The 14,087-nt window shown below is 36.2% G+C and overlaps 1 protein-coding gene across 3 annotated transcripts in view; it reads right to left on the bottom strand.

Annotated features, from left to right (window-relative positions):
* The window catches only part of PALS2 (protein associated with LIN7 2, MAGUK p55 family member), a 56,312-nt gene extending 47,819 nt beyond the window's left edge, over positions 1-8,493 (bottom strand). The window contains exon 1 of one of the 3 annotated variants that reach the window (XM_023732336.1): positions 8,043-8,493. In XM_023732336.1, coding sequence (XP_023588104.1) covers positions 8,043-8,159 — 117 coding nt within the window. In that variant the 5' untranslated portion in view covers positions 8,160-8,493. The remainder of the gene's footprint in view (positions 1-8,042) is intronic. The other 2 variants (XM_023732338.1, XM_023732339.1) reach the window with 2 other exon arrangements.
* Positions 8,494-14,087: the final 5,594 nt, after the last annotated feature.

The raw sequence follows: 14,087 nt of genomic DNA, 5'->3' as shown, positions 1-14,087 counted from the left end.
TCTGTTATACTTTTTTCAAGAGGAGAAAGAACATTTTTGAAAGCTTGGCTTTAACAGTATTCAGAGAAAACGTCAAAGAATCTTTTTATAATCTTTGAGTGGGAAAGACCTTTCCAACTATGATGCAAAATCTGGAGCTATAAATCATACAAAAAAAGAAAGAAAGCAAGCAAAAAAGAAAAAAAAAAAAACAACCCTGGTAAACTTAACTGCATAAACATTTAAATTTTTTTTCTTGTCAAAAATCAGCAAACTCAAAATACAAATGACGAGCCACATCTCACAAAATGCTGATTTTCCTATATATCAATAACTTCTAAAGATCAATTAAAAAAAGATCAAATAACTCACAGAAACTGGAAAAGAATATGCACAAAAAGTTCACAGAAAAGGACATTCACAATCCCCTTTTCCTCTTTAAAAGACTAAGATAAAATGTCTGATAACACAGTATGTTGGTGAGAATGTGGAAGAAGATGAATACTCTCATACATTTTTGGTGGAAATATACACTGGTGAGAAATCGGATGATATCTACCAAAATTACAGCAATTCTTCTGAATATTTATCCTATATATCAGCAGGCTTTTAAGAGAAAAAGCCATCTAAATGTCTATCATAAGGCTCACTGAAAAATTGTGGTATATTAATATAATAGAATATTACACAGCCTTTACAAAGAATGAAGATGCTGATACAGAATCAAATGCAAAAAATCAAGGTGATCAAACGGAATGCGAAAATCATCAAACAAATAATATCACACATTAGCAAAATTCTGCTGAAGATAATTAAAAAACGACTGCAGCCGTACATCAACAGGAACTGCCAGAAGTTCATGCTGGATTCACAAGAGGACGTGGAATAAGGGTACCATTGTTACTGTCAGATGGATCTTGGCTGAAAAGAGAGAATACAAGAAAGATGTATACCTGTGTTTTATTGACTATGCAAAGGCATTCGACTGTGTGGATCATAACAAATTATGGATAGCACTGTGAAGGATGGGAATTTTAGAACACTTAAATTGTGCTCATTCAGAACACATAACATGGATCAAGAGGCAGTCATTCAGGATTCTGCCTGATAAAAAACTGTATCCTTTTCCTTTATTTATTCTGTCTGGATTATCCCTGGGAATGAAGATGGCGTTTCTAGTTAGAAAATTAGTGATACTTGTCTGTATGGTCCTTTTCTTTCTTTTTTTTTAATGTATTTCACGATAACATCTCACTGCATGGTTTGCTGAACAAATAATCCAAGAAGCCAGACTGTATGAAGAAGAACGTAGAATCAGGATTGCAGAAAGATTCATTAACAACCTATGATATGCAGATAATACAACTTTGCTTGTCCAAAAATGACATTAACTTGAAGCACTTACAGATGAACATCCAAGACTATAGCCCTCAGTATGGATTACAGGTATTCCCCGATTTACAACATATTTGAGTTATGACGAACTGAATTTATGGCAGTCTTTTTTTTTTTTTTTTGCAGGGGGGGAAGCATCTTATCATTAGTGATATGTACTACATACAATGTTGCAGAGCGAAATTTGCTGATGTTATCATTCTCAGATGCTCTCTCACAGATGTTCAATTTTATGATTTACTGTTCAAAACACTGCTGTATAGATTTAGTTTTCTAAACTAATCAGGGGCTTCCGTTGCTTGAAAACACAGACCCAAATGCTGATCGCTTTGCTAAAGTTGACAGGCAGATTTGGGAAGCAGTGAGATATTATCGTGAAATATATGAAGAAAAAAAGAAAAGGACCATACAGACAACTCTCACTAATTTTCGAACTAGAAACACCATCCCCATTCCCAAGAATAATCCAGGTGATCCAGAACCTTACATAAGTGGAGTTATTACTATAACTGACAAAATACCAACATCATCCAACTCTTCTCCTCTTCTGTCTTAGTTACCTAGTGCTGCCGTAACAGAAATACCACAAGTGGATGGCTTTGACAAACAGAAATTTATTCCCTCACAGTTTAGGAGGGGTGGAAGTCCAATTTAGAGGGCCAGCTCTAGGGGAAGGCTTTTTCTCTCCATCAGCTCTGGGGGAAGGTCCTTGTCATCAGTCTCCCCTGGGCTAGGAACTTCTTAGGCACAGGGACCCTAGGTCCAAAGGACATGCTCTGATCCCAGTTCATCTTCTTGGTAGTAGGAGGTCCCTCTGTTCTCTGTTCACTTCTCTTTCATATCTCAAGAGATTCACTCAAGATACAACCTAATCCTGTAATCTGAGAAGCTGGACTATATGAAGAATACGGCATCAGGACTGGAGGAAGACTCATTAACAACCTGTGATATGCACAGGACACAACCTTGGTTGCTGAAAGTGAAGAGGACTTGAAGCACATATTGATAAAGATCAAAGACTACAGCCTTCAGTACGGATTACACCTCACATAAAAAAAAAAAAATCCTAAAAACTGGACCAATAAGCAACATCATGATAAATGGAGAAAAGATTGAAGTTGTCAAGGATTTCATTTAGCTTAGATCCACAATCAACACCCACGGAAACAGCCGTCAAAAAATCAAACAACGCATAGCATTGGGCAAATCTGCTGCAAAAGACCTCTTTAAAGCATTCAAAAGCAAAAATATCACTTTAAGGACTAAGGTGCACCTGACCCAAGCCATGGTGTTTCCAATTGCCTCATATACAATGAATAAGGAAGACCCAAGAAGAATTGATGCCTTTGAAATATGGTGTTGGTGAAGAATATTGAATATACCGTGGACTGTCAGAAGAATGAACAAATCTGTCTTGGAAGAAGTACAGCCAGAATTCTCATAAGAAGCAAGTGTTCCATTTACAACAGCAAAAAGATGGGAACAACCTAGGTGCCCATTAACGGATGAATGGATAAAGAAATTATGGTATATCCACACAATGGAATACTATGCGACGATAAAGAACAACGATAAAACCGTGAAACATCTCATAACATGGAGAAAGCTGGAGGTCATTCTGCTCAGTGAATTTAGTCAGTCACAGAAGGACAAATATTGTATAAGACCACTATTATAAGAACTCAAGAAAAGGTTTAAACACAGAAGAAAACATTCTTTGATGGTTATGAGAGTGGGGAGGGAGGGTGAGGGTTATTCACTAACTAGATAGTAGACAAGAATTATCTTAGGTGAAGGGAAGGACAGCACACACTACAGGGGAAGTCAGCACAACTGGACTAAACCAAAGCTAAGAAGTTTCCTGAATACAATCAAACACTTTGAGGGACAGAGTAGCAGTAGTAGGGGTCTGGGGACCATGCTTTCAGAGGACATCTAGGTCAACTGGCATAACAAAGCTTATTAAGAAAATGTTCTGCATCCTACTTCCGTGAGTGGTGTCTGGGTCTTAAAAGCTTGCAAGCGGCCATCTAAGATGCATCAATTGGTCCCAATCACCTGGAGTAAAGGAGAATGAAGAACACCAAAGACACAAGGAAAGTATTAGCCCAAGATGCAGAAAGGCCACATAAACCAGAGACTTCATCAGCCTGAGGCCAGAAGAACTAGATGGTGCCTGGCTACCACCAATGACTACCCTGACAGAGAAAACAACAGACAGTCCCTGATGGACCAGGAGAAAGGTAGGATGCAGAACTCAAATTCTAGTAAGAAGACCAGACTTAATGGTCTGCCTGAGACTGGAGGTCTGACTGGAGACTAGAGGAACTGGATTCTCTATCAGCCCAGAACTAAAACAATTTCCGAGGCCAACTCTTCAGACAGGGATTGGACTGGACTGTGCGACATAAAGTGATACTTGTGAGGCGTGTGCCTCTTAGCTCAAGTAGATACAAGAGACTAAATGGGCAGCTTCTGTCCAGAGGTGAGATGGGAAGGCAGGGTTAGGAGCTGGTTGAATGGACATGGGTAAGCAGGGGTGGAAACGAGGAGTGTGATGTCACAGTATGGGAACAGCAATTAGAGTCACATAACAATGTATGTATAAATTTTTGTATTGGGAGAAAAAAAAAAGAAGCAAGTATTGCGAGACTTTGTGTGTCACATACTTTGGACATGTTATCTGGAGGGACCAGTCCCTGGAGAAAGACATCATACTTGCTGTAGAGGGTCAGTAAAAAAGAGAAAGACCCTCAAGGAGATGGACTGACACCAAGGCTGCAACGATGGGCTCAAGGATAAGAAAAACTGTGAAGATGGAGCAGGACCGGACAGTGTTTCGTTCTGTTGTACACAGTGTCCCTATGAGTTAGAATCGACTTGACAGCACCTAACAACAACATCAACAAGATTTGTTGGAGCTCCTGACTGTTGTCACCAAAGCTTGTATCAATGATTATTAAGAAAGACAATTCAAAATGTAGAATCACAGTGATTTAGTAGTTTTTAGCTAATCTGTGAAAAGGTGAAGCTTTCAATGATTTTACCCATTTATAATTTTAATATAGACCGATGACTCTGTAATATTCCTTGGACAGATATAGCTCTGGCAGCATACCTGACCATTCCCCACTTGTGCCTATTCTGTAATATTCCTTGGACTTGGGCAGACATGGCTCTGGCAGTGTGCTTGTCCATTTTCCACTTTTGCCTCTTTGAATATATGCCAAATAAAATTGTTCTTTTTGCTTTGTTATAATTTTGTGGTGTTTTTACCCTGGACAGGTTGCACGTATAGATGCCCGTCAATATTCCCATCTTTCCAAGCTTTTGGACTCTACAGAATGCCAGGGAGTTTCCAGCATTTCAACTTAATTGACTGTAAACCACTGTTGAATCCATCCTTCAATTACTGACCCAAGCAGTCTATTAAAGTCATTCCCGAGTGCTTGTGTCAACATATTAAATGGGTAATATACACCCATTTAAGGGTGGAGCATGGCAGTGGGGTGGCAAATAAAAAATAACAAGTATAGTTCATTCTTATTTTTTTTTAAATTGTGAACCAATATCTATGCTTTATGGACAAAAACTATGAAGTGTGAGCATATATGAACAAAATTATGCTATCACCATATTAAAGGAGTTGAAGCAAACATTTGAATGACTTTTTTTTAACCTTAAGAGGGCTTGTATTTACAACATTGATGTGGTGAATAACATTCACAATATGAAATAATAAATGTAAATTATGTAAATTTGAAAATGGTTGAATTTATATTTAGATTTTTATTAAAAATAAAGCTATATACATTTTTACATTTAAAAAAAGAAATGTATCTTTTTTCTGTGGGAACTTCACAAAATTTCACTTCATCTTTGGCAGTCAGGAGTTTTACTATGATGTTCCTAGGTGTGCTTTTCTTTATATTTTTCTGGTTAGAGGGTTCACTGAGCTTCCTGCATCTGTCGGTTGATGTTCTTCACTAGTTTTGGAAAGGTCTTGGCCATTATATCTTCAACTATTTCTTCTGTCCCTTTGTCTCTCTCCTCTCTTTCTGGAATACTAATTACATGCAGTTTTGCTAACATATTCTCTGTTCTGTCCCTGCCCCGTTCTTTTTTCCTGAGCTTCAGTATGGATGTCTGTCTCCTATTGACCTGTCTTCAGATTCACTAACCCTGTCTTCTGCTGTGCCTGGTCTTCTATTAAACCCATCAAATGAGCTCTTAATTTCAGATACTGCATTTTTCAGTCCTAGAATGTCCATTTGAGTCTTTGTTTTTTATTCCAATTTTCTAGTCACATTTTACATATATTCATTCTTTTTCCATCATTTCTTCCATTTTTTTAAAATATATGAATGAGTTATTTTAAAATCCTTGTTTACAAACTTTAATAAAAGGACCATCTATGGGAATCCTTCTATTGTTTATTTTTTCTCATGATTATTGGTCACATGTCTCTGCCTCTACACATGTCTAGCAATATATGCCTCTTTGTTTCCTCACCAATCTTCCATTTATTTCCTACTTATTGGAGCCCTGGTAGCAAAGTGGTTAAGAGATTGGCTGCTAACCAAAAGGTCAGCAGCAGTTCAAATCTACTAGCTGCTCCTTGGAAACCCTATGGGGCAGTTCTATGCTGTCCTATAGGGTCACTACTAGTCAGAATCAACTCGACAGCAAAGAGTCTTTTGTACTGGGAGTGTTGGCCTGCTGTGACTTAACTACCTTTTTCTTGAAAGCAGAAGTCCTTCCTTAACCTACGTTGTGGGAGTGCTGAAATACCATTGCCTCTCTTTATCAATAACCTGCCTGAACATTGGATACTCCTGGGTGTTTCTGTTCTTTATTTCATTTTTATCATCAAAAGAGCAGAGTAGCTCCTCACCTGCTCAGAAGTCATCTAACCACTTCATATTAAGAATAATGAACAAGACGATCCTCAGAGAGGCCAACATCAGTGGCACAAAGATCAATAAATTTTTACCCATAGAGAAGTTCTGAAAACTCCTCAAAACTTCTCTATCATGATTTTATATATGTATTCAAGTCCTGTGTTATGGTAGAAAGGGCAGAGAATTTGAAGACAGAAGACCTGGCCTAAACCCCATCTCTGTGATTTACTAGCAAAGAGACAGTACACAAACCATTTATTTACTTTGAGCCTTGGTTTTCAATTTATAAAGTTGTTGCAAAGACAAAATAGTATATTTTAAAGAGCTTTGTAAACTATAAGCACTGTGTAAAATGACTTAAATGATTATTGTCTCGTTTCTAAATCTACAGATCAAAAGCCATAAATTAGACAGAAGTGGGTACAGGGTATAATAGATACATTCACAACAAAAAACTGACAGTCAACAGTACGACTTCAAAGGAAGAGCTGAAAAACTATTTTAAAAGTACCAATAAGAACTTAGAGTCAGTACCTACATTATTTCAATAGACCCTGATGCTATTACTTTACCACAACACAATACAGTGATTGGTGTTCAGGACAAAAAGCTTGACTCTGAAAGTAAATTATATCCTGCAGGTTATTAATAAAATATAGGAATACAAACAAACTGTGGAAAAACTGTAATCAAAAATGATTGATTAAAATAAAAATTCCAGTTGGGTAATCTACAAGTGGATTAGTTTCTAGTTAGGAGCGAAAGCATGTGATCTTAATATATCAGTAAGTATGAGAATAAAGTGAAGATTCTGCATCGTTAATTCACTTTTACTAATGGAAGATTCTGTAAAAGATATGATTTCCAGCAGTCTTGGAAAATAAGCAATAGACCGTGGCTAAAAAAGATCATGGTAGAGGGTAAACCAACATTCTAGGAGTGCAAAAAGTAAAGAGAACAGTGAGAATCATGTGGGGAACTCTAAAGAATGGATGGTATAGTAGGTTTGTAAAATAGTTAATACACTAGCCTTTAGTGATATTATTATACAACAGTAGTATAATAGGCCTGGACAAAAAAGTGGTTACAAAAGTGTATTTTTATTGAATGAGTTAAGGAGGAATTACAGAGTTGACTATGGAAATAGACTTAAAATATCAGGGTTATGCATGAAAAAACAGTATTTTGAAAAGTACTGATAATAGGAAGTCAAGAATTTATATGAAAAACAAGTACACAGTCTAATACAACAGAAGAAAATCGGTACATTGCTGTTGCTGAGAAACAAACAGGGTCTTTTTCACAGGCTCTATCCTAACAGGGGAGCCCTGGTGGCACAGTGTTTAAGGGCTCAGCTGCTAACCAAAAGGTCGGCAGTTCAAATCTACCAGCCGCTCTTTGGAAACCCTATGTGGCAGGTTCTACTCTGTCCTATAGGGTCGCTATGAGTTGGAATCAACTTGATGGCAATGGGTTTGGTTTTTGTTTGGTACTCTAACAGGACTATGTAGTTATGATTCCCTAAAACCTTAATGGCATTAGGTCAAAACTAGAGTTATTTTATCCTATATTTAAAGTCAGCACTGAAAAGGCAAAAGTGGTCTAATTTTCATGTGTATTAAGATTTCATTATGTGATAAGTGCTATTATTTGCTAACTAAGCCTATGGTATATCAACCAAATTCTAAAATATAATATCTGAAAGAGACTTCTGCAAAAAACAATTTTTAAAAACAATTCAGTAATCTTATGCACAAACTAATATACCTTAGCAAGTGATTTTACAATAGGATTTTCCATAATCCCCTTGAGGAAAATTAGGTCTATTTCTTCTGCTCCTGTAGATGAGGGCAGTTCCGTAAGGTTATCCAACACTTGCTGCATTGCTGCTGAGATAAAAGCAATAAAAAAAAAGTTTAATTCCAACCCACTATGGAGTAAGATTGTAAAATAGGGCAAATAAAAGACATTAACACTCTTCTAAAAATCACATTTAAAAAATGGAATTGTTAAATAGGTATAGGTTTCAAATTGACTTCCCACGACTTAGTAGCAGGACACGTTTTTATACTCAGTTTGGGCTTCATAGGACTACCTTATACATACTTACCTACTATATACTTGGCTTTATAGTTTTCAAATTTAAAAACTCCACACAAGAAGAAACAGAACCAGGGCAATGTCACAGAAACTTCACAGACACATCTAAATCCCATGAGAGACCAAGCTACTGGGCTGAGGGCAGGAGATCATGGTCTCAGAGGACATCTAGCTCAATCGGCGTAAGTCTATAAAGAAAATGTTCTACATCTGACTGTGGTGAGTAGCAACTGGGGTCTTAAAAGCCTGAGAGTGGCCATTTAAGATATATCTACTGGTCCCATCCCAGCTGGAGCAAAGCAGAATGAGGAAGACCAAAGACACAAGGGAAAGATTAGTCCAAAGGAGTAATGGATCACAGCTACCACAACCTCCACCAGACTGAGCCCAGCACAAGATGGTGCCTGGTTACCACCACCAATTGCTCTGGCAGCGATCACAACAGAGGGCCATGGACAGAGTGGGAGAAAAATGTAGAACAAAATTCAAATTCAACAAAATAAAAAAGACCTGACTTGCTGGTCTGACAGAGACTGGAGAAACCCTGAAAAGAATGGTCCCTGAACACCCTTTCAACTCAGTACTGAAGTTACTCCTGAAGTTCACCCTTCAGTCAAAGATTAGACAGGCCTACAGGGCCAACAAAAACATACATGAGGGATGTGCTTCATAGTTCAATCATGTATACAAGACTAGTGGACACAAGCCCAAAAGCAAAGACGAGAAAGCAGGAAGGGACAGGAAAACTGTACAAATGGAAACAGGGAAACTGGGGTGGAGAAGGGGACAGTGTTAACATATCGTGCGTGGGGTTGGCAACCAATGTCACAAAACAGTTTGTGTATTAACTTTTTAATGATAAACAAATTTGCTCTGTAAACTTTCACCTAAATCACAATTTAAAAAAAAAAAAGAAGAAATAGAAAATCTGAATAGACATATAAAAAGAGATTGAATTTGTAGTCAGAAAACTTCCCACAATAAGGTTAGGACCAGATGACTTCATAGGTGAATTCTACTAAATGTTTAAAGAAGAATTAACACCAATTCTTCACAAACTTCCAAAAATTAGAAGAAAGAACAATTTCCAATTCATTCTACAGGATCAGTATCATCCTAATACCAAAACCAGACAAAGACATCACAGGAAAAAGAAACTACAGTCAGTATCCCTTAAAAATGTAGATGCAAAAATCCTTAACTAAATACTAGCAAACTGAATCCAGCAATATACAAAAAGGACTATAAACCATGACCAAGCAGGATTTAACCCAGGCGTACAAGATTGGTTCAACAAACAAAAATTAACAAATGTAATCCACTTTATAACAGCACAAAGAACAAAAAACACATCTCAACAGATGCAGAAAAAGCATTTGACAAAATCCAACACCCTTTATGACAAAAACAAAAAGACTAGGAATAGAAGGAATACTCTTCAACATGATACGGTACATCTATGAAAAACCCACAGCTAGCATCATACTTAATGATGAAAAACTAAGAGCTTTCACCCTAAGATCAGGCATAAGGCAAGGATGTCTACTCTTGCCACTTCTATTCTATATTCTACTAGAGGTTCTAGCCAGAGCAAATCAGTAAGAAAAAGAAATAAAAGGCACCCAGACTGGAAAAGAAAAGGCAAAACTCTCTCTAAGCAGATAACATAATCTTGTATATAGAAAATCCTAAGTCATAAAAATTTATTACAACTAATAAATGATTTCAGCAAGGTTAAAGGATACAAGATCAGTACACAAAAATCAATTATATTTATATACACTAGCAATGAACAACCTGAAAATAAAATTAAGAAAACCATTTATTTTACAATAGCATCAAAAGAATAAAATGCTTAGGAATAAATCTGACCAAACTGGTGCAAAATTTGGACATTGAAACTACAAAGCACCACTAAAAGAATTTACGGACTTAAGTAAATGAAAAGATACCCCACGTTCACAAAATAAAAGACTTAATATTGCCAAAATGGCAATACTCCCCAAATTGATTGACAAATTCAACATAAACCCTATCAAATTTCCAACAACCTTTTTTATAGAAATGGAAAAGCTAACTCTAAATTCATATGGAATTGCAAGGGGTCCAGAATAACCAAAACAATCTTGAAAAAGAGAACAAAGCTGGAGGACTCACACTTCCTGGTTTCAAAACTTACTGCAAATCTACAGGAATCAAAACAGTATGGTACTGGCATAAGGACAGGTATAAAAACCAATGGAATAAAACTGAGAGTCCAGAAATAAACTCATGCATCTATGGCCAACAGATTTTCGACAAAGGAGCCAAGACGATTCAATAAGGAAAGAATAGTCTTGTCAACAAATGGTGCTGGGACTAGATATGCAAATTCAAAAAGAATAAAATTGGACCCCTACCTCATTCAAAATCAGTGTCTTAATTTTGTTAGGATCAATCTGATCAGTCTTATCTCTTCTTGATATTTCTTAAGAATAAATCGACTAATACTGTAGTTGTTCGCTTTTAATATTGTTATTTTTATCAAAACAAAACATACATTGTTAAACATCAGGTTGTACTATTAAATGGCTTATAATGAAATGTACCAGATGCCCCCCTCCCATCTTACCTACTCCCTAGAACTAACTATTTTGAATTTGTTAATAATTTCTTTTAATCATAGCTATATTTTTGGTTAATATACCAATGTTGCTACTTTTTGATTTACTCAATTTGGACATTATTTTATTTTCTCTTAGGAACACCTAAGGATTAAGTTTTCACCTCCTCTTATCCCCAGAGTGTGATTTTTTTTTTTTTTTTTAAATAAAATCAAGTTAGTGTTTTTCACATGGGACTCTTAAGATTTTTCAAAATGCTCATATAAACTTTTCACTTTTTCCAGTTCTATCAGTAATTTTCTCAAATGCTCAAATATTATTCTAATACTATTATCAAATCTCTTCCCTGATCTTTCTCCCTACTTCTCTCCTGCTTCAATCTGGACAGGTGGCCTCCAGGTTTCCTACTCAGTGTGTATAAATGGATGTCAATTTTGTCAGTAAAGAGGTGAACAGAGAACACTGTGTACTTAAAACAAAGAGAAGGAAAGCCAGTATTGGACCAAGATGAAGAAAGATGGTAGGAAAAAAGAATGTAAACAAAGTCTACTTCATAATTTCACTTAAGATCCAATGTTTAACTTTAAACGGGCAGAGAACAATAGAATCAGTCTTCAGAAGTATTTTTGCCCTGTGGGTATAAATGTAGTTAGCTCTGTTTCTCATGATTACTTATTTTTCTTTAACATTCTACATTTGTCTTTATTTTCAATGTTTATTATGGAAAATTTCAAACATGTCCAAAAGGAAACAGATTAGTATAATGAACCAAACAATCATCAGACCCAATAATCAGCAACTCACGGCCAATCTTGTTTCACACCCCTATATACTTTCTACACTATGTAACTTTGAAGCAAATCCCAGATATAATATTTCATTGTGTATGTCCAAAATATAAAGACTTTTTTATACAATATAACCAAAATACTGCTAATACACCTAACAAATTAATAATAATTCCTTAATGTCATCAAATATCTAGTCAGTGTTCAAATTTCCAGTTGTACGAAAGACTTTTTTATAAAATGTATCTTCTATAATTGGTGCTTGAAGTGCTTAATTTTTTACACTGGTTCTTAAGTGGTGGAGAATGTGAAATATACCCTTGGTTATTTTGAAGATCTTCAGAAGTTGTTAATGGTTCTTGATTATATAAAATTTAATTAAAAACAATTAAGTTTGTCAACGTCCCATGTCCTGGAATGAGAATCTTGAATATTATAAAGTTACCAAATATTCCCAAATTAATGTATAGGTTTAATGGTGTTCTAATTAAAATACAATAGGGTGAACTAATAGGGTTAGTTCTCTTTACTAGATTATCCAAAAGCATATAATAAGATAAGCAAGAAAAAAACACATGAGAAAATTATAACATTATGAGAGATTTAGCTCTATATTAAAAAATAAAATAAACCTACAATAATTACTCAGATAGAACATTTCAAGATATATTCTGAAGTACAACACCTATAAGGAAGACCAGTTAATACAATTATTATTCAAATTTCAACACCAACTACTAATGCCAAAAATGAGAAAATCAAAGATTTTTACCAACTTCTGCTGTCTGAAATTGATCAAACATGCAGTCAGGATGTATTGATAATTACTGGTGATAGGAATACAGAAGTTTTAAACAAAGAAGAAGGATCTGTAGTTGGAAAATAAGGCCTTGGTGACAGAAACCACGCCAGAGAGTGCGTGATAGAATTTTGTAAGACCAAGGACTTATTGCAAATACCTTTTTACAACAACATAAATGGTAGCTACATGTGGACATCACTGGATAGAAAACATAGGAATCAAATCAACTACATCTGTGGAAAGAGATAATGGAAAAGCTCAATATCATCAGTCAGAACAAGGCCAGGGGCTTGCTGCGGAACAGACCATCAATTGCTTATACGTAAGTTCAAGTTGAAGCTGAAGAAAATTAAAACAAGTCCATGAGAACCAAAATATGACTGTGAGTACATCCCACCTGAATCTGGAGGCCATCTCAAGAACAGATTTGATGCACTGAACACTAATGACAGAAGACCAGATGAACTGTGGGATGACATCAAGGACATCATACATGAAGAAAACAAAAGGTCACTAAAAAGACAGGAAGGAAAGAAAAGACCAAAACAGGTGTTAGAAGAGGCTCTGAAACTTGGTCTTGAACATAGACAGTAGCTAAAGAGAAAGGAAGAAATGATGACATAAAAGAGCTGAACAGAAGATTTCGAAGGGCAGCTCAAGAAGACAAAGTATTGTAATGAAATGTGCAAAGACTTGGGAGTTAGAAAACAAAAAAGGAAGAACACACTCAGTATTTCTCAAGCTGAAAGAACTGAAGATGGAAATTCAAGCCTAGAGTTGCAATTCTGAAGGATTCCATGGGCAAAACATTGAATGACGCAGGAAACATCAAAAGAAGATGGAAGGAATACAAGAGTCACTGTACCAAAAAGAATTGGTTGATGTTCAACCATTTCAGGAAGAAACATATGATCAAGAACTGACAGTACTGAAGTAAGAATTCCAAGGCTGCACTGAAGGCACTAGTGAAAAACAAGCCCCCAGGAATTGACAGAATACCAATAGAGATGTTTCAACAATTGGATGCAGCGCTGGAGTCTAAGCCAAGAAATTTGGAAGATGGCTACTTGGCCAACCGACAAGAAGAGATCCATATTTGTGCCCATTTCAAAGAAAGGTGATCCAATAGAACGTGAAAATTTTTGAATATCATAAATATCACACACAAATAAAATTTTGCTGAAGAATTCAAAAACGGTCCAGCAGTACAATGACAGGGAGCTGACAGAAATTCAAGCCAGATTCAGAAGAGGACGTGGAACGAAGGATATCACTGCTGATTCCAGATGGATCTTGGCTGAAAGCAGAGAATACCAGAAAGATGTTTACCTGTGTTTTATTGACTATGCAAAGGCATTTGACTGTGTGGATCATAATAAATTATGGATAACATTGCGAAGAATGGGAATTCCAAAACACTGAATTGTGCTCATGCGGAACCTGTACTTAGACCCTGAGGCAGTTGTTCAAACGGAACAAGGGGATAGTGTGTGGTTTAAAGTCAGGAAAGGTATTGTCA

Source organism: Trichechus manatus, unplaced genomic scaffold (genome assembly GCF_000243295.1).
Source record: "Trichechus manatus latirostris isolate Lorelei unplaced genomic scaffold, TriManLat1.0 scaffold00050, whole genome shotgun sequence".
Taxonomy (NCBI): Eukaryota; Metazoa; Chordata; class Mammalia; order Sirenia; family Trichechidae; genus Trichechus; species Trichechus manatus.
Note: the sequence above shows the minus strand (reverse complement) of the source record. Positions and strands in the feature narration are given on the sequence as shown.